The sequence below is a fragment of the Phyllostomus discolor genome, chromosome 10 (genome assembly GCF_004126475.2).
Source record: "Phyllostomus discolor isolate MPI-MPIP mPhyDis1 chromosome 10, mPhyDis1.pri.v3, whole genome shotgun sequence".
In the NCBI taxonomy this organism is placed as follows: Eukaryota; Metazoa; Chordata; class Mammalia; order Chiroptera; family Phyllostomidae; genus Phyllostomus; species Phyllostomus discolor.
In genome coordinates this window covers 64,692,696-64,715,224 of record NC_040912.2, presented here as the reverse complement: position 1 = coordinate 64,715,224, position 22,529 = coordinate 64,692,696, and the positions used below count along the sequence as shown (strand labels likewise).

General features: G+C 38.0%; 1 protein-coding gene across 1 annotated transcript in view; it reads right to left on the bottom strand.

Moving 5' to 3' along the window:
- ST7 (suppression of tumorigenicity 7) overlaps positions 1-22,529 on the bottom strand; it is a 317,157-nt gene that overhangs the window by 30,399 nt on the left and 264,229 nt on the right. The window contains 2 exon segments of the mRNA XM_036010835.1: positions 8,311-8,413; positions 9,868-9,940. Of these exon segments, the coding sequence (XP_035866728.1) occupies positions 8,311-8,413; positions 9,868-9,940 (176 nt within the window).

Sequence of the window (22,529 nt, the reverse complement as noted above, 5' to 3'; positions counted from 1 at the left end):
TTTTTTAAAACTCTATTTTGTTTATTTCTACTCTGACCTTTATAATTTAATTCCCTGTCTTCACTTTTAGTCTTTGCTTGTTGTTCTTTTCCAGTTTCTTTAAGCATAAAGTTAGAATGTTTATTTGAGATTTTTCTTGTTTCTGAGGTAGGCCTCGAATGCAATGAATTTCCCTGTTAGGACTGCTTTCACTGTATTCCATAGATTTGGGGTTGTTGTGTTCTCATTTTCATTTGTGTCAAGGTCTTTTGATTTTTCCCTTGATCTCATTGTTAATCCATTCATTGTTTAGTAACATGTTATTTAGCCTCCATATCTTGTGTAGTTTTTCTTTCTTTTTTGGGGGGGCGGGGGGGTGACTGATTTCTAGTTTTGTACCCTTAAGGTCAAGAAAGATGCTTGATACAATTTCAATCTTCTTAAATTGATAGAGACTTGTTTTGTGTCCTAATATGTGGTCTATTCTAAAAAATGTTACATGTGCACTTAAAAAGAATGTATAATTCTGCTGCTTTGGGGTAAAATGCTCTGAAGATATCAATTAAATCCATTTGATCTAATGTGTCACTTAAGCCCACTATTTCTTTGTTAGTTTTCTGTCTGGAAGATCTATCCATTGATATCAATGACTATATTAATGTTGGTCTCTCCCTTTGTGTCCTTCAAGATGTGCTTTACATATTTAGATACTCCTATGGTGGGTGCGTAAATGTTAACAAGGGTTATAGTCTCTTGTTGGATTGCTCCCTTTATCATTATGTAATGTTTTTCTTTGTCTCTTACTATAGCCTTTGTTTCACAATTTATTTTGTTAGATAAGCATTGCACCCCAGCCATTTCTTTATTTCCATTTGTATGAAATATCTTTTTCTATCCCTCTACTTCTGGTGTTTACCTTTCATTCTGAGGTCTCATGTAGGTAGCATATAAATGGGGCTTGTTTTCTTATTTATTCAGCTACTCTTGTACTTTGATTGGAGCATTTAGACCATTTACATTAAAGTGATTATTGGTAGGTACATATTTATTGCCACTTATTCTTTTAACTATGTTACTCTGCTTTTTTTTTCTTCTTTCCCTTCTACTTCCTAAAGCAGTCTCTTTAACATTCCTCATAATAATGATTTGGTGCTAATAAACTCCTTTAGCTTTTTCTTGTTTGGGAAGCTCTTTATTTCTCCTTCAATTTTAAAGGATGGCCTTGCTGGGTAAAGTAGTCTTGGTAGTAGGTTCTTGCTTTTCATCACTTTAAATATTTCATGTCAATACCTTCTGTTCTGAAGTGTTTCTGTTGAGAAATCAGCTGACAGTCTTATAGGAACTCCCTTGTAGGTAACTATCTTTCTCTTGTGGCTTTTAAAATTCTATTTGTTTTAACCTTTGATATTTTAATTATGATGTGTCTTGGTGTGGGAATCTTTGGGTTCATCTTGTTTGGGACTCTACTTTCAGGGTTTGTGTGGTTTTCTTTTTTTCTTCACCAGCAGTTTTAAGTTATTATTTCTTCAAATAGGTTCTCAATCCCTTACTCTCTTTTTTCTCCTTCTGGTACTCCTATGATGCAAATGCTGTTATGCTCCATGTTGTTCCAAAGGTCCCTTAAAACAGCAATCCTCAGCCTTTTTTGGCACCAGAGACTGGTTTTGTGGAGGTGAGGGGAGGAGACAGGAGGCAGAGCTCACGCAGTCAGGTGGTAATGCATGTATGCATGTGAGCGAAGCTCCACTCACCTCCTGCTGTTGGCCCAGTTCCTAATAGGACCCCTAATAGTGGTTGGGGACCCCTGCCTTAAAATATCCTCATTCTTTTAAATTCTTTTTTCTTTTGTTGCCTGATTGGGTGTTTTTTTTCTACCTTGTCTTCCAAATCACTGATTCAATCTGCTGTTTCATCTAACCTGTTTATTCCTTCTAGTGTATTATTCTTTTTATTTTTAATCCTCAGTCAAGAATACATTTTGTTGATTTTAGAGAGAGAGGAAGGTAGAGGGAAAGAGGCCAATATCAATGCGAGACAAAAACATCAATCAGTTGCCTACCATATGTGCCCTGACCAGGGAATTGAACCTGCAACCTTTTGGTGTACAAGACAACACTCCAACCAACTGAGCCATCTGTCCAGGGCCAGTGTATTCCTGATGTCAGATATTGTATTCTTCATTTCTGATTCGTCCTTTTAAAAAATTTTTTCTATGTCCTTCTTTGTGCTGTTGCAGGTCTAAGTCCCTTGATCTACTCATAACTGTTACTTTAAAATCTGTATCTGATAAATTGCTTGCCTCCATTTCATTGAGCTCTTTTTCTGGAGGTTGCTCCTGCTCTTTCTTTTGAGGCCTGTTATTTTGTCTCCCCATTTTAGCTGCATCTTTGTGTTTGTTTCTATGTATTAGACAGATTTGCTATGACTGCCAGTCTTCATGGCATGGCCTTATGTAGTAGGTCTCCCGTGGGACCTAGTGACTCAGTCTCCTTCATTACCTGTTTGGGTGCTCTAGGAATGTCCCTTTCATAGGTTATGTGGGCCCTCTTATCTGTAACTGAATCTTGATTGTTATTGGCCTGTTCATTCATGAGATCACCACTCAGGCTGGCTGACTGTGAGGCTTAACCCCAATCACATCATGTGAGCTGCTGTGCAGGTGCTGACCACACAAAGGGGAATTTGCCTCAGCATGGTCCCTGCCAAGATCTCCCTTTGGATATGCTATCTATGAAGCTTATTAGATCCTGCTCTGATGTTATGTAAAGCTGGCCACTATGTGTGTTGCTTTAGGGCCTCCTACAAGGGAATCTTATGCAGGCTAATGTCAGACATTGTTTGTGCCTGGCCCTCAACAACCTGTTTGGGGCTACAAGTGATCCACAGTTTGTGGCTGACTGTGCTGGGCTTGGGTGTACACCGGAAGGACCAAACTGCGCAACAAGGCCTGGTTTTCCAGCACTGGATGCCGGGGCTGGTCAACAAAAGACCCAAGGCACCTCAAGATCTGCTTCTACCTACTTCCACCTTCTGGCTGCTTATTAGTGTCAGTCACTGAAAGAGCCACTTGTGTGATTTAAAGGATGGGGATAGTGGATTTCCTATATGGAGGAGTTGCTGGTCAGGCTTCAGGGTAGGTGGGTGTGGTCCCTGTTCCACAGCCACAGACTCAATCTTTCCCAGGTTTTTTCACCAAACTTGGCAGGGCAGAGCCACTAGGAATTGGGTGGGTGGGCTTTCCAGTGCTTGGAGGTTGGGTCTGCTGGAAGCTGGGAGGCTGGTTCTATCAGATCTTCTGTGAGGAGGAAGCACCAGTCTGGTTCACAGGAAATGGGGAAAATGGCCCCCACCCCAAAGTCAGATAATTCAGTCACTGACACCCTGTGAGTCTGCCCTGGACAAGGCAGATAACTCCTCAGTAAGAGCTTAGCTCTGCAGGGTGAGCAAGAGAATTCCAGAGAATGCGGCAATTGCTTTCCCCTAGGCTGATGCCACATGGAAGGGAGTACTCCCCTCAAGAAAGATGGTGTATGTGGCATGGGAGAATAACTCAGTACATGGATCCTGGTGGCTGTCCCCACAGATCCCTTCACAGAGCCACAAACACCAGACTCTCCTCAGGCAACTCTTGTCTGTTCTGTCCTCCTTCCACCAGAGCCCAGGGTGAGTGACTGCAAACAAAATTACGTGTGTTGGCCCTTTAAAGGGTGCTGGTGTCTCCAGCAGTCTCAGTCTCTTCTTAGTGGAGAGAAACCCCACTGCTTTTCACAGCTGGATATTATGTGGGTGCCCCTTCCTGGTTCTCATTCTCTGGGCTGGGGAGCCCAGCATGAGGTTTAGACCCCATGCTTCTAGGGGGAACCCCTGCAGCTGAGATATACTTCCAGAACCCCAGTCACCACCCATGGGAGTGCAGCCAGTCCTTTTTTTTGTATCTCTACCCTTCCTACCAGTCTAAATGTGGCTTCTTTTGTAAATCCTTGGTTATAAGACTTGTCTTCAGCTAGTCTTCGGTTGGTTATTCAGGATGACTATTCTTTAATTTAGCTGTAATTCCAGTTTGGTCCTGGGAGGAGGTGAGTGGAGATTCCACCTACTCCACTGCCAAATTCAAATATATCTTTCTTCTTTCTGTTTTAAATAAACTGTTCAATGCAGTGTGATGAAATAGTAAAGAAATCACCTCCTGATGGAGTATAAACTATCACCATCTTTTTAGGTAAGCAATTTGCAATAAATATCAAGACGCCTGAAATACTCCCATATGTTACTCAGTAATTCCCATCTGTTCTAAGGAAATAATCCTAAATACCAAAAAATCTTTATGCCCCCAAAAGTTCACTATTTAAGTGGGCCACAACCTGATGTCTGCAATAAAAGCACAAGAATTAAACCATTCTCTTCAAAAAATGATGCAGAGCCCTTGCTGGCATAGCTCAGTGGATTGAGCACGGGCTGCGAACCAAAGTGTCACAGGTTCGATTCCCAGGCAGGGTACATGCCTGGGTTGCAGGCCATAACCCCCAGCAACTGCACATTGATGTTTCTCTCTCTCTATCTCCCTCCCCCGCTTCCCTCTCTAAAAATAAATAAATAAAATCTTTAAAAAATGATACAGAAATATTAGACCTTTATATTATACCATACACAAAAATCAACTCAAAATGTATTAAAGACTTAGATGTAAGACCTGAAACTATAAAACTTCCAGAAGAAAACATAGGATTAAAAACTTCATGACATTTGTCTTGACAATAATTTGTTGGATATTGCACAAGCAATAAAAGCAACAATAGACAAGTGGAACTATATCAAAATAAAAAGCTTCTACACAGCTAAAACAATCAACACAGTAAAATAAACAAGAATAAAAAGGCAACCTATGCAATGGGAGAAAATATTTGAAAACTATATGTATATAGTTTATTATACATTATAAACTTCATTATGGGTAAAAACTTCATTAAAAAAATGGGCAAAGGACTTAAACAGCCATTTCTCCAAACACTGTATACAGATGGCCAACAGGTACATGAAAAGATGCTCAACATCACTAATAGCAAAAGAAATGCAAATCAAAATCACAATGAGGTATCACCTCACAAATGTTAGGATGGCCACTATTCAAAAAAAGTAAAAAATAAAAAAATAAAAACCCAAAACAAATATAGCAAATACTAGCAAGGAAGTAGAGAAACTGGAACTTCTGTGCACTGTAAAATAATGCAGCCACTATGGAAAGCAGTCTGGAGTTTCCTCAAAAAAAAAAAATAGTACTACCATATGATCCAACAATCCAACTGCTAGGTATTAATCTACAAGAACTGAAAAAAATATCTTGAAGACATACATGCAGTTTCATGTTTATTGGAGCATAATTCACAATACCTAAAAAGTGTAAACAACTTAAATTTCCATCAATGAATCAATGGATAAGGAAAAAATGATATACATACATACATACAATGGAATATTAATTTACCCTGGCCACATGGCTCAGTTGGTTAGAGCATCGTCCCATACACTGAAAAGTTGCAGATTCAATCTCTGGTTGGGGAATGTATGGCAGGCAACTGATTGATTTCTGTCTCTCCGTCTCTCTGTCTAGCTCCCTCTCAAAATCAATAAACATATCCTTGGAAGAGGATTAAAAAAAATGAAATCCTGTCCAATGCTATGACATGGATGAATCTAAAGTACATTATGCTAAGTGAAAAAAGCCAGTCACAGAAGGACCAATACTGCATGATCCCACCTATATGAGGTATCTAAAGTAACCAAACTCACAGAAGCAGAAAGTAGAATGGTGGTTACCAGGAACGAGGCAGGGATAAATGGAGAGTTGCTGTTCAATAATATAGAGTTTCAGTCAAGCAAGAGGAAAAGGTTCTAGATATCTACTGTATGACAAAGTGCATATAGTTAACGACACTGTACTGTATACTTAAAAATTGATTAAAATGGTAGATTTCATAATGTGTTTTTTACAGTATAAATGTAAGAAAGTAAGTCATCTTTAACTCAACAGTTAACTGAGAATATTTTGAAGGCACATGGCTAAAAGACTTGAACTCTAATGTTAAGTTAGAGGAGAGCCTTTGTTAAGGAGGACCTGATGATCTTCCCCAAGAAAGGAAAGATATACTCCCAATATCCATCCACAAGGTCCAAGTTAAGAGCCCCATGTTTTTTAAAAATATAAATATGCTGTGACCATGATTCCTAAGACTTAAAAATGTATGAAAGAAAAGGCTAGAAGGAAAGATGACTATATGATGGGATCATGAAGGATTTCTTTATACTTTTCTCTAATATAAAAAAGAATTTATTTTTACAACACCACCACAGAGGGAAAAATACATACCTAATACTAGGAGAGATACACCAATAATTCATTCTTTTTTTGGAAATACCTCAGTAAATGAAAATTTCTCTTTCATGCTATGAAAGGGTTAATGTAATATCCTCTAAACCAAAAATATGTCTTTCCACAGGGAAAGTCTTGCAATGTAGATATAGCGCACTAAGAGTACACAGCACTGGTGAAAACTCAGATATATGCAGAGTGATGAATCACTGAGAGAAATATGCCCTCCCTCATGTAAACCTGAACATTGACAATGAAGAGCAGAGTGGGTGGGGAAGCATATTTTCAGGGAAAGCAGGGGGGAAAAAAGCTACAGCTAAAAATCCAATAAACTATAACAATATATAGATGTAGCTATGGAACTGGATGAGTGTAGCATGACCTTCATTTGTCCAGCATCACATGAATGAAATATAAAAAGTGGAGAATAGTCCCTTTAAATTCAAAGCCTCTATTTTAATCCTATTAAATGTAAAACATCCTCTAATGATTTAGAGATTTCCTTGTCTTTTTGAACTGTGTACCCTAGGTCCCACGGCTAATCAATAAAAGAGCCAGATCTTGAATGCAAGTTTTTGACTCAGAATCTAGGACTTTATTGCCAATACTACTTCTAAAAGAGTCTTATTTATGCTGAAAGAATAGCTCTGTAGTTAGGGAATGGCATTCATAAATCTTAATTGATAACTTTAGTTTACCATAATTCAGAACAATATTTTCATGATTAGTTTTCAATTTTAATAAAATGTGAATGACCATTTTTAAGTTAGCTGAAAAATATTAAGAGATGCATTTTATTGCACTCTATATAATACCTAAGCTTACAGATACCATGCTGGGTATTATGCACCGGAACTAGAGTGGATAATTACACCTTTCTGCCACAGTGGCACGGTGCACCACTCTTCAGTTTCCTGTTTTGTGAAAGGATGATCATGGCCTGAGTAAATGATATTAGATCATCTATGTTTGTCACTCTGGATATCAACAAAATAAATCAAAATAGGTAATTCCATAATCACACACACACACACATACACTGTACCCTTTTGCTCCAGTACTGTAACAAGACAAGAAAAAATAAAACAGCCTTCTTTTGTCATTTCACCAGTAAAAGTCTTCATCAGGCATTTTGCCAAGAACGTTATTCCTTGCAGTACCTGTTATGAACTGCAGGAATAGTTTCCTAGAAGTAAAGATGTGCTTTATAATATGAAGAAACTGAAAATGTTAAGTGATATGCCTATCACACAGTTAGGTACTCAAATACAGATAAATCATAAATATACATTCATCCCCTAAATGAAAGATTAAAGAATTATCTCTATATTACTACCAATATCTGACTCCCTTAAAATCAAATTCAGAAAAAATATATGAGAAATTTTAAGTTGGTATTTATTAAGGACAGTTATAAATTGATTAATCATGTGGTTAATAATTATGACCAATATTACCTACTACAGATGCTTACTAAAATGGTACTCACAAGTTAAAAAAATACTTTTTCATACTCTGAGGTTTTCCCTATTATTTTCTTGCCAATACTAATTAACTATCATTTATTTATAGAGACATAGAAGCTCGTGTTTGGTAAGTATTTTTTTAAAACTTTTATTCACAACCACAAGGTTAATTTCCCAAGTTGGGTACACGTAAGACTAAAAACTGGTCAAATACCCTTGAGATCTCCATATTTTGCCTATTTTAGACTTCTTGATCTGGTCTGCCTAAGTCAGGTCTATCAATTTATCCTTATTATATGAAGCCTGAAAAGCACCCCCAAATCCACTTGAATGTAGCTTTTGCTTTAAAATGAGGCTAATTTTAGACTACACACGGCCTCAACACTTGATGATTGCAATTCATTTCTTTATAACTGTTTGCATTCAAAACATGATATTGTGGTCATGAACACTTCTCTGCTATCATAGCGAGCTCCTGTGGGGATTCCACATACTCACTTTTGGCACATGAGGATTGAATTCCACAGCTCTATGAATGGCCTCGACTGCATTCATCTCTGCTGTGCTCAGCCCCCGCCGAGATGCAGCCTCAGGAGAGAATCTGAAAAGCAGAAAGACAAACACCATCCAGTTGGAAACACTGCTTGGGCATCATACCAGAGAGGCATCTACACATCAAGGGCCCATAAAACCACAGCAAGCCAATGGCATGGCCTTTCCAAACCTCCACTACATGAAACCTCTGAGTGACCCCTCAGACTGAGGCCAACAAAAACCCCAGCAGAAGCAGAAAGCATGTTTGCATCTAAATGCGGCAGGAATTAAATACAGCTGTTAAGTCTCTCTGGCTAAATAGCTAATCTAAATTTTCTATGGGTCCCTGCTTAGCTCAGGAGAGGGGGCAGGACTGACAAGGGCAGACAGTGTAGGAAAAAGAGAAAACTAGGTTACAGAAGAGCTCACTTGGTTAAAAACAGAACTGGGAAGAATTTTAAATGAGGCTCCCAACCCAATGTCAATGCTGCCATGGAGGTTAAGTTGTTGCAGCTTCAGCAGCAAAGCCTGCTTGGGGCCGTTCCAGAAGGGGGGTGTGCATGCCCAAACTGTGGGCGAGACACCTGCCCAAGTGAATGAAAAAAACCAGACCATGCAATCTCTTTCTCACCTCACACCCAGGGCTAACTCCAGAGCTGTGCTTGGCAGGCAGACACCACAGGGGAAGCTGTGACAACCCTGGCCCTGCCCTCCCAAGCTGGAGTCGCTGTGTAGGGAGAAAAGATGTTGCAGTAGGTACTGGCGATCTACAGGATAAAAAAGAATGAAAGACAATTACTTCGGTCTTGAAGTGCACACACACTTAACAGCAATCCTGTCTGACATAGCAGAGGCTATTTTCTTTTCCTGTTATCTGATTTTCGATGCTACCAAGGGAGTGTTTTGGGTCAGTATTAGCATTCCTAAACTGAAAAACAGTTAAGCCATCTATTCTCTTTCACCTGCCAGTCATATCTTGGATATTTATGGAAATTCTCTATGCCACAGTCACCTGCCTGAGTAAAGTGGGCAAATGTCCCACTGAGATGGCAACTCAAAGTAAACAGACCCTGGGTTGGGAGTGAGTTTGGAATCGATGAGGCAAAGAATGGGAGATGACCATCCCCTCTGCCATATTACTACCCAGCCTTCTACTGCTGAAGGAAGAGGAATACAAGAGGAATATGCAAAAAGAATTTTTAATGAATAAAAGGAAGGCATTTTGTTTAAGTCCCAAGCAGGTCTTTGGGTATCTATTATCTGACCAAAAAATAAAAAAAATAAAAAAAATTTCACTTCAGAGGCATGGAATTGCATATAAATCCCTCTTTAGGGACTCAAACACCCCTACGATACCTCGGGGTACAAATTCCCTCCTTCTTATAGTGAAAGAAAAGATCAGCAGATTTTGGAAAATGCATGCTCATAAGCAGTGGTCTCACAGGCTAAGAGAAACTTTCAGAGAAACTCTCAGGAGCAACACAGCTCCTTAGGTCAGGCATTCAGTACCTATTCACTTACTTGTCAGAGACAGCTCTTGCTTTGAGCAAGGCAGCTGTGTAGCATATTGTTGCCGACTTTGGTAAGCTTATATCTGTTAGAGAAAAAAGAAAGGAACTGTTGTAAGTTTGCTGAAACAAGGGGCACTGATTTTTAATACACTTGTATTTTAATCATGTAAGTCTAACAAAGTATTAATTAAGAATATTTTAATACACATAGTACACAGCTGTCCCTTATGTATCAGGGTGGTATTTGTAACTAAGGGCGATTTACATTTTTGTAAATAATTCATGTTTTAAATACACCAGACTGACTAGAGAAATCATCTATTTCAAATTGTGTATTTTTATATGTTGAATTTATTTAAGCAGAAAATAGTTATAAATATATTAAATGTTATATGAATACCCTTGATATCATGAAAGGCAAACAGGACCTCTTTGTGACCTAAAAAATTTCTCAATATGAAATATTTAATGTGAAGAAAAAATATTACCTGGATTAAAAAACAAAACAACACAACTTAAACCAGATTTCTTTTGAATGAAATTTCAAAGAGTTCATATTCAGTTTTTTGCTAAAAAGGTAACATATATTATATATTATCTAATTGATAAATCTTTATAAATATTTATAAAGATGTATATGAAATTGTTTTAAAAAACTATATAATTTTTGTTCATTCAATCCCCTTTCGTGTAAACCCTAATTTGTTTCCCAGAACAACTTCCTCTCAGTTTGTGTGGAATATCTCAGATGAAGAGGTTGGAGTGGGTAACATGTTCAGCTAATGAGTTTACAGGGAAGTAAGAGTACAGGGTACAACTGAGATAAACTCAAAGAGAGCAGCCCTTTGAGGTAAATTTGTTTTTAAAATATGATTTTTTATTAGAATAGTTAGTTCTTTAGTACTCAACCTAGTTTATGCTACGACATGGAATACCTTCTTAATTCAGACCAGGTAAAAATATGCCATTCCCAGTACTACAAAATTCTCTCTAAGTTAGAGGAACTCTGCCACCTGTAATGACCCATCAGTTTCTTCCCAGAGCTGTTTTCAACTCAGAATTATATTACAGTAGGAATGGAAAGGGAAGTCCCACAACTAGCCAAAAGACAGAAGCAGAAGAAAATAATTTCATTAAAAAATCCCTCCTCCAACAGCAAATATTTACCATCAATTCCAGCATAAGGAATTTGTCTTTGAGAGAAATTTCAATGACAGTGATAAAATACAAATAATCATAGAAAATATCAACATAGAATAGAAAGGGAAAGAGGTCTTTGTAACCCTGAAATTGGATACTATACTCAAACTAAGAAAATGCTTAAAAAATAACAAAAATATATTTTAATCAATATCAAATGGGGGAAGAGGGAAATGTAAATACCCAAGCCCCAGTGAAGTATGTTCATTCTATTTGCTATCTTTTTACCCAGCATATTATTTTGCTCTCACTATTTAACAAAAATAAAAAACAGCTAAAATTCTTGCATAACTTGTTTATGTTGATGCTTGAACAATGTGAGGTTTGGGGTGCCACCCCTAACACAAGTCAAAAATCCACACACAACTTTTTAACAGCCTACTGTTGACCAGAAGCCTTATTAATAAATAGTTGATTAACATATTTTGTATGTTATTTGTATTATATACTATATTCTTATAATAAAGTAAGCTAGAGAAAAGAAACTACTATTAAGAAAATCATAAGGAAAATACATTTATAGTACTATATGTTCATACTGAAAAAAATCTGTATATAAGTGGACTAGCTCAGTTCAAACTTATGTTGTCCTAGGGTCAACTATATTTTCAACATTTTTCTTTTAATTCTGTCAAAGCAGTATGTGTACTTAGTAATGGCAATTTGTTTCTAAGAAGGGATGCATTATTAGGCAAAAGAAACTGATTCTACATCCCTTCAGGTAAAGCATCTTGTTGTTCAAATAAGATTTTTGTTTACGTACTTTTTAAAAATGATGCGTCCCTTTGGCAATATAAATCAAAGCTTTAACATTTTGTTTTTCACTAGCAATTCCACTTTTGAGACTTTGTCTTAAGGGACATAATCATGACCATGCAAGAAGTTTTAGCTTTAGGGATATTTCTAATGGTAGAAAACTGGAAATATCCTAAATGTCCAAATATAGGACATTGGTTAAGGTATCTTACACCCAGAGGGTACAGTTGTATGTAGTCATTAAATCATAAAGTTAAAAAGCATTTTAATGACCAGAGAAATGCTACAGTTTTGTGTATACATCAATAAGTAAAACAAGTATACTAAAATTATGATTCATATATTTTTAAAAGCATTTATATGCACAGAGATAAAAAGACTGCAATTATATATATTAAATATCAATAATGTTTATTTCTGGGTCGTGGATTATAGGCAATGTTTCTCTACTTTTTAACTGTACTTCCAGAGCTTCCTGTGATGTGTAAATGAATAAAAAAATGATGCTAAATGGAAGAATTCAATTGTATAAATTATCTGAAGCATGTACTTGGACAAATATTTAGTGGAGCCAAACATTGACGGTATAGACAGACAAAGGTACAACTAACAGAAAGAGCTATTAGCCTGTAGATCTATGGGGAGCACTTACATACCTTTGTTAAAGTTAGTATACTCCTTTTGTAGTATGCACTCAAATATATTTGCATCTGCCTGGCTGGTGTGGCTTAGTAGATTGAGTGCCGGCCTGCGAACTAAAGGGTCACTGGTTTGATTCCCAGTCAGGACACATTCCTGGGTTATAGGCCAGGTCCCTAGTTGGGGGTGTATGAGAGGCAACCACACAATGATGTTTCTTTCCCTCTCTTTCTCCCTCTCTTCCCTCTTTCTAAAATTAAATAAAATCTTTTTAAAAAGAACAATAAATAAATATATTTTCATGCATTAACTGTCTAACATCTAAATCAGAGGCAGGGACTACATGTTTAGACTCACTTTTAAGAAAAAAACGTTTACACTACCTTTAGGGCAAAGCTAATTATTACAGGTGTTTGTCTCATTAGCACTACCTCTTTGATTTTTTAAAAAACAATAGGCCAAGACTTGGTTGCTGTCACCTATTATAATTTTGAAATTTATTATTTTAAAATAATTATAGGCTCACAAGAAGCTGTGAAAATGATGCACAGAGTTCTATGAACGCTTTCCTCAGCTTTCCTTAATGGTGACATCTTACAGAACTGTAGTACAATATCAAAAATCAAGAAATTGACATTGATCAGTACTCAAGTTAATCACAGACCTTCTTCAGTTTTACATGCATTTGTGTGGTATGTGAGCATTGAGTTCTATTTTATTTTATCCTATGGCTACATTCATGTAACCATCATCCTCATTAAAATACACAACTATTGCAAAGGAACTCTCTCATGCTACAGCTTTATTTGTACCCTTCCCACCCACTTCTGTCCCCTGGTGACCGCTAATCTGTTTCCTATTCCTATAGTTTTGCCTGCCAACTATGATTTTATGCTATTACCACTAGGGAAATATATAAAATGATAAGGGTAATAGAGTGGCCAAAAGTAGTGATGAAAATGATAGTATCAAAATTTTGAGGGGACTGTGGTCAAGATGGTGGCATAGGTACATGTAGTACTTGAATCCTCCCACACCCACATCAAAATTACAACTAAGCTATGAAACAAATGAACCACCTGAAATCTAGCTGAACAGAAGCCCTACAACTAAGGATATAAAGAAGAAGCTATACGGAGACTGATAGGAGGGGCGGAGATGCAGAACAGGCTGGCCCTGGAACACTCACATGAATCAAATAAAAATCAGTGGAGGTATTTCAGATGCAGAGAAGGTATTTCAGATGAGAAGTGAGGGGTCCCAGACCCACACCAGGTCCCCCAGCCCAGGGTTCAAGTGCCAGGAAGAGAAGTCCTCATAACTTTTGGCTGTGAAAACCAGCAGAGACTGTGACTGAGACAGAGGGCTTCTGGCAGTTCCTCTTTAACAGCCTGTGGACAGACTTATTCAAACTCATTTGCTCTAAGCTCCAGCACTGGGATAGTCAGTGGCTTGAAAGACACCAGGTGGTCTGTCATCGAGGGGAGAGCTGTAGGGGCAGCTTTCCTCCAGAGAGAAGTGATGGCAGACACCATTATCCCTTTTCTGGGCCTGCCACTCACAGAGCCTGAAGGCTGGTGCCATATCTGAGTCTCCATCTACCTGACTAACACTGTTTTCTGTGCCCTGGAGATTCCCTGACTCCTGGCTCCACCCCACCCAACTTGCAGGCCTATCCAAACTGTTTCCAGTGGCTTTTCCTTATAACTGGCCGCTTTTTTGGCTGATGCTTTAGACTTTCTTAAAACCTCTCAAACAAGTAGCATCTGGCCTTGGGGTGTACCATACCTCTTCCTAACTAGCCCCAGGCCCAGCAGCCAACCTTGGTTTGCAGCTTGCCTTCACCTGGGCACCTCCATGCCCAGCACAACTAGCAACCATCTGCAGATTGCTGTGCAGCTTATGCTAGTGGCCCCAGACAGGGAACCAGTGGTGTCTGACCTTAGCCTGCACCTGCCAGAAGGCCCTAGAGCCAGTGCACCCTGTGGCAGCTTCAGACCATGTCAAAGCATCCCTCAACCATCTTCTCCACAATGGATACATTCAAGGGGTGGACTCAGCAAGTACTAGAGCCCCACTGAAATAACTACTGCTACATGGAGTGAGCCCCTACACAGCTGATGCCATACAGTGGTCAAAGCCAGTCCTTACAGCTGATTGCCTCCAACTGAGGTGCCAACAACAATCAAGGCTCAACTACAACAGGAGAGTATACACAGCCACATAGGGGGGGCAACCTGGAGTGCCCAGCTCAGGGGATTAGGGAGGCTGTGCTGCTGGATCATATAGGACACCTACTACATTAGGCCACTCTATGAAGTCTGGGAGACATAGCAGCTACTGAATACATAGAAACATATACAGAGAGACTGTCAAAATGAGGGACCAAAGAAATGTGCCCCAAATAAAAGAACAGAACAAAAGTCCAGAAAAGAACTACACAAAATGGAGACAAGCAATCTACTAGATACAGAGCTCAAAACAGTGGTTATAAGGCCCAAGACAGGTGGCTCAGTTGATTGGAGCATTGTCCCATACACCAAAAGGTTGGAGGATTGATTCCCAGTCAGGGCACATACCTAGGTTGCAGGTGCAATCCCTGGTTGGGGCGCATATAAGAAGCAGCCAATCAATGTTTCTAACATCAATGCTTCTCTCTCTCTCTCTCTCTCTCTCTCTCTCTCTCCCTCTCCCTCTCTCCCTCTCTCCCTCTCTCAAATCAATTAAATATATTGTTGGGTGATGAAAAACAACCAGATAAGCCAAGTGAAAACTGCAATAAAGACACAGAAAACATAAATAAGAACCAGTTAGAAAAAAAGAATACACTAGTTGAAATGAAGAATGCATTACAAAGGACCAACTGTGGAGTAAATGAAGCAGAGGATCAAGTCAAGATTTGGAAGAAAGCAAAAAACACCCAATCAATAAAGAAAAAAAAAGAAGAAGAAAAGAAGAAAGAAGAAAGAAAAGAAAGGAAGAAGAGGAGGAGGAGGAGGAAAAATATAGCATAAGGAACCTTTGGGACAACTTTCAGCATACCAACTTTCACATCATGGTGTGCTGGAAGGAGAGAAGAAAAATCAAGGAATTCAAAATCTATGCGAAAAAATAATAACAGAAAACTTCCCTAATCTGGTGAAGGAAATAGACATACACACCCAGGAGGTGCAGAGAGTCCCAAACAAGATAAACCCAAAGAGGCCCACACCAAGACATATCATAATTAAAATGCCAAAGGTTAAAGACAAAGAGAGAATCTTAAAATAAGCAAGACAAAGGCAGTTAGTTATCTACAAAAGCGCTTCCATAATACTGACTGTCAGCTGATTTCTCAACAGAAACTTTGCAGGCCAGAAGGGATTGGCAAGAAATATTCAAAGTGATGAAAAGCAAGGACTTAAAGCCAAGATTACTTTACCCAGCAAAGCTATCAATTAGAATCAAAGGATAGGTAAAGAGTTTCCAGGACAAGAAAAAGCTAAAGGAATTCATCACTATCTGGGCAGTATTATAAGAAATGTTAAAGTCTTTTTCAAGAAGAACAGAGGATCAAAAACATGAATGATAAAATGTCAATAAGTACATATCTACCAACAATTACTTTAAAGGCAAATGGATTAAATGCTCTAATCGAAAGATATATGAAGGGAGGCTGAGTGAATAACAAGATCCTTATGTATACTGTCTGCAAGAGACTTGCTACAGATGGAAAGATACAGATGGACAGAGACTGAAAGTAAAGAAATGAAAAATGACATTTAATGAAAATGGAAACAAAAAAAACAACAAACAAAAAGTTGGGGAAGCAGTACTTATACCAGACAAAAAAGACTCTAAAATAAAGGCTATATAACAAGAGACAAAGAAGGATCTGACAATTCCACTTCTGGGTATTTATCAGAAAAAAAAAAAAAACCCCAAACCCTAAACACTAAATTAAAAAGACGTATGCAGTCATATGTTCCTTGCAGCATTATTTTCATTAGCCAAGATATGGAAGCAACCTAAGTATTGATAGATAGGTGAACAGATGAAGAAGAAGAGGTGCATATACACAATGGAATGTGACTCAGCCATAAAAAGAATGAAAACTTGCCATTTGCAATAACATGGATGAATCTAGAAGGTGCTATGCTAGGTGAAATAATCCAGACAGAGAAAGATAAATGCCATATGATTTCACTTACATGTAGAGTCTAAAAACCAAAATAGACAAACTAGCAGAACAGAAATAGACTCATAGATACAGAGAACATTTTTACAGTTGCCAGATGGGTGGGGGGTAGGGGAGTTGGGTGAAAAAGGTGAAGGTCTAAGCACAAACTGGTAGTTATGAAATAGTCACGGGGATATAAAGTATAGCATAGGGAATATAGTAATTAATACTGTAATAACTATGTGTGGTGTCAGGTAGGTAACAGATTTATCAGGTGATTATTTATTGTTATATGTCTAATAACTGGGTTGTACACCTGAAATTCATATAATATTGTAAGTCAACAGTAATTGGAAAATAAAAAATTATTTGAAATCAAAAAGTTTTGAGCAGGAAATAAAAACAAATCAGCTGCTTTCCAATATTACTTGTAATATGTTCAGAAATGTTATTCAGAGGAAAAGACTATCAAAATCATTCTAAGTCTAATTTTGTATGAATAGATACTGTGCAGTGCCATTCTGTCTTTTATAGGTGGCATGTAGCTGCTATTATTACCAGGAAGTCCTCTTAGTAATTAGAATCCAAGGAGGAGAGAAAAGAAAAGAATGAAGTATTGTATGATTCCATTACTCACTGCAGAAACAAGAAATGCTAAATAAATTCAAATTGATTACAGCCAAATCCATGTCTTTTCTCTTTTACTTAAGCCATGAAAACGTTGGAAACTATAAGCAGGGTTTCCCACTTGACTCCATTAAATTTTAAATCTTAAAATAAAATCCAAACCATTAAATCTTAATCGTATCATCCCATCTACCATTCTGACTCAAGCTACCATTCACAGATTTGCTCCATACACTTCATAAGCAGAGCTGAACTACTGGTACTAGTTTATTTGTCCTTCCACTTCTTTGCCATCTTGTGTTTCATACAAGTCCTTTTCTGAAAAGGGAAGAACATTCTCCAAATGTCTTAGGGATGCAAAACCAAATTGTCATGAGTTTCTCTCTAAAATCTACAATCTTGAACTTCATACAATAGTAATCTTAGAGCATATACTGTTTTGCATCCAGATTCTTTCACTTGGCATGATGTTCCTTCCATGTTGCATCATGTATCAGCACTTCACTTCTGTTTATTGCTCAGTAGTATTTCATTGTGTGGATTTACTACAATATGCTTATTCTCTTGCTAGTGGCTATTTGGACTGTTTTCCATTTTGAAGCTATTATAAATAAAGCTATTGTGACCATTCTTGTGTCAGCTTTTTTTTTATGAAAAAAAAACCGTTATTTTTCTTGGATATGTAACTGGAAATGAAATTGCTGAGTCAAGAGGTGCATGTTGTGTTTAATCTGGTTACATGAAGTTTGTAAAACTAAGATATGGTGATAGATGCCAGAAAAATTGTTACTTCTGGGTTGAAGGGCATTTTTTTGACCAGAAAGAAGTCTGAGGTAACCTTCTGAGATGATGGAAAGTTCTATGATCCTGGGTGGTCATCACAAAGGGGTATACATAAGTGAAAAGTCATCCAGCTCCACATTTAAGATTTGTACATGCCACTACATACAACTTGTATTTCAATAAAAAATTAAAATATAAAAAACCTACAATCCTGTGCCACCTGAAGGTGTCTTCTCTCCAATCTAACTTCCATAACATTTTACTTGTCTTTTATCATTCTGGCTCCCTCTACTCTCATTACAAGTCCTTATCTAAAAATTATTTACTAGTTTTGCCTTCTATAACAAAATAGAATCTGGTTACTTCTCAAGTCAGGCTTTCAAATATTAAGAAAGTTAAAACATCTTCTCTAAACCTAATTTTCTCTGTAATAAATAATTCTCATTCCTCAATGACATATTCTTCAGAACCTCTCACTTATTTTTGTTACAGAGCCATGGGTGATTTCAAAATATGAGAATTAGAAGTGGACATAACCCTCTAAATCCCTGAAACCTGGCCAGTACAGAGCTCAAGTGAAAGTACAGTCTGAGGAGCTACAGCCCTACACTTCTCTGAATACTGACTTGGATGGCCCTGGAATTGAGCAACTAGAACTCCTTTGTTCCAACAACTGTATAGTCAACAAAACCTCCCATATTCTATTCAAATTGACTACAGCCAAATCCATGTCTTTTCTCTTTTACTTAAGCCATGAAAACTTTGGAAACTATAAGCAGGGTTTCCCACTTGACTCCATTAAATTTTAAATCTTAAAATAAAATCCAAACCATTAAATCTTAATCGTATCATCCCATCTACCATTCTAACTCAAGCTACCATTCACAGATTTGCTCCATACACTTCATAAACATATGACCTTCTTCCTCATATGATCACTATTATCATCAAAATTCCTGGTAACATTTTTCAAGTGCTTAAGTGCCAGGCACTGGTGTTAATCACTTACTCACATTATGTTTTTAATCTTCAAAGCAGCCCTATGAGATAGGACCTACTGTTAGCTCTGTTTCAGAGATGAGGAAAGTGAGGCATACAATAGTTAAAAAATACACCAATATCATATATTTAGCACAAATATAAGTTGTCCCCAGAATACATGATTTTTAACCATGTCATGTTGTCTCATTTTTAAAAAATAATGACCATAGCAATACCCTCCCCCCCAAATTCAGGAATCGTATTCAAGAGACCTCCCTAAATTTGCAATGGTCTGCAATAATACACATGCAGCTCTTTATTATATTATATCATTAAATTATACAATTAATTAATAGTATAATAGGTATTATGACCACATTGCTTTATATTACAAAAAGGATAGCATGAAAAACATTATCAAATGCTTTATTTAATAAAGATATAAATACCATTGACCCTTGAACAAATGGGAAGGTTAGGGACATGGATCCCCAATGCAGCCAAAAATTATGGTGTAAGCTTTGACTTCTTCAAAACTTAAAAATGGTAGTTCCTCAGTATGCATGGAGGATTGATTCCAGAACCTGTGCATATACCAAAATCTGTAGAAAATCTACTCAACTCCCTTACATAAAATGGCATAAAAACAATGTGTAGAGTCAGCTCTCTGCATTTGAGGGATCGAAAAACCATTTTTGATCCAAGGCTGGTTGAAACTACAGATGCAAAACCCTGGGACATGGAGGGTCAACTGCATATTTACTGGGAAAAAAAAAACAACCCTGCATATATTTATTGCAAAAAAATCTGCATATAAGTGGACTGATGCAGGTGAAACCTGTGTGTTCAGGGTCAACTATACTTCTGTAGCATTCCTTTAATTCAGAAATATGAAGAAAAATGGCTATTTACATTAATAAAAACATTTAAATACTATTTTATAGACTTCAAATGGTTTCACACCCACTATATCATCTGTTTTTATTTGGCAAAATTTCCTTTGTAAATCCATGTTGGGTCTTTAATCACTTCTTTCTTCACTACATGTTGATAAACCACATAATCATTACTTCTAGAATTTTGTTGGGATTAACTTATTTAAATTCTTTTTTTTAAAGATTTTATTTATTTATTTTTAGGGAGGGAAGGAAGGGGGGGACAGAGAGAGAGAGAGAGAGAGAGACATCAATGTGCGGTTGCTGGGGGTTATGGCCTGCAACCCAGGAATGTACCCTGGCTGGGAATCGAACCTGGGACACTTTGGTTCCCAGCCCACACTGAATCCACTGAGCTACGCCAGCCAGGGTAAATTCTTTAAAAATAGAATCAAAAGCATTGAGGGGGCATCAAAAATAGGAATAAATAGTTGCATGTTTTTATCACTGCATAACACATTACCTTCTTCTCCAACTAGTATTACTACAAGGTAGATCAAAGAATTGGACAAGAGCACATAACTATGAAGGTTGTCCTCAAAAATCTTTTTGGAGAACTTCCGGTGAAGATAGCAATGTTATTAGATATGGCTATGACCCAACCACATCAAAATTACAACTAAAATATAGAACAACCATCACTCAGAACTGTCAGAAACCAAGTTGATTGGAAGTCTGACAAATATGGAATTAAAGAAACTACATCCATCCAGACTGGTAGGAGAGGTGTAGATGCAGAACAGGCTGGTCTCACACCCACGTGGATAAAAATTCAGGAGTGATATCTTAGGAGTGAGGAGTCCCAGGCACATACCAGGCCATCCCACTCCAGAGTTCCAGTGCCAGGAGGATAAGTACCCACAACTTCTGGCTACAAAAAGCAATGGGGATTGAGTTAGTGGAAGAAACTTCTAGATCCCCAAGCACTTTCCTCTTAAAGAATCCACACACAGACTCACCTACTCAGGCTCACTCCCTCTGAGCTCCAGTACTGGGGTAGCAGCTTGAAAGGCACCAGTGGCCTACAAGAAAAAACTGAAGTGTCTGGCATTGAGGAGAGCAGAGGCCATTGCCCCTTTTCTGTACTCTCCCCCCACAGAACCACAGAGCTGGCAAGCAGACTTCATCAACCTGACTAACACTGGAGATCCCCTAGCCCTACCTTGGGGATCCCCAGAGATGCCACCCCACCCAACTTACCGGCTCACTCAAGTTGCTTTTCCATATGAATGGCTGGTCTTGGCTCATGTTCCACAACTTCCTAAATCTTCTCAAACAAGCAACAGCTGGCCTCGGTGAGACCCAGGCCAAGCACTAGCAGCAGCCAGCCTAGAGTCACAACTTGACTTCCCTGGGAGGGGCCTTGCACCCAGGCCTTGCACCACACTAGAAACCTCCAAGCCTGTGCACCCAGTGGGCAGCTACAGACCATGTTAGAGCACCACCTCTCTACCCCTGATCTTCCACGGAGGGCGGAGGTTGGTCATCAGTGGTCACAACTAGTCCTTGCAGCTGACTGACCTGGGTAAATCCCTCCCACTGACCGGCCAACAGTAATCAAGGCTCAATTATAAGAGGAGGGTGTACACAACCCACACAAATGTCACATCTCAAGTGTCCAGCTTGGGTGATAAAAGAGGCTGTGCCACTGGACCCTACAGGACACCTACCAAGACACAAAGTCAAAGCAGCTCTACCTAATACATAAAAACAAATACAAGGAGGCTGCCAAAATGAGGAGACAAAGAAACATGGCCCAAATGAAAGAACAGATAAAAATTTCAGAAAAAGAGCTAAGTGAAATGGAGATAAGCAATCTATTAGATGCAGAATTCAAAACACTGGTTATAAGGATGCTCAAGGAACTTAATGAGGACCTCAGCAGCATAAAAAATATCCAGACAGAAATGAAGGATATGCTAACTGAAATAAAGAACAATTTACAGGGAAACAACAGTACAGCGGACAAAGCCAAGAAATCAATGATTTGAAACATAAGGAAGCAAAAAATAATCAATCAGAACAGCAAGAAGAAAAAAGAATCTCAAAAAAAATGGGGATAGTATAAGCAGCTTCCGGGACAACTTCAAGAGTTCCAACATTTGCAGAAGGAGAAGAGAAAGAGCAAGAAATTGGAAATCTATCTGAAAAAATAATGGAAGAAAACTTCCTTAATTTGGTGAAGGAAACTAACATGGAAGTCACAGAGGCACAGAGAGTCCCAAACAAGATGGATGCAAAGAGGCCCACTCCAAGACACATCATAATTAAAATGCCAAAGGTTAAAGAGAGAATCCGAAAAGCAGCAAGAGAAAAGCAGTGTTACCTAGAAAGGAGTTCACATAAAACTGTCAGCTGATTTCTCAAAAGAAATTTTGCAGGCAAAATGAGGCTTACAAGAATTATTCGAAGTGATAAAAAGCAAGGGCCTACACCCAAGATTACTTTATCCAGCAAAGCTATCATTTAGTATTGAAGGGCAGATAAAGTGCTTCCCAGACAAGGTAAAGCTAAAGGAATTCATCATCACCAAGCCATTATTATATGAAATGTTACAGGGACTTATTTAAGAAAAACAAGATCAAAACTATG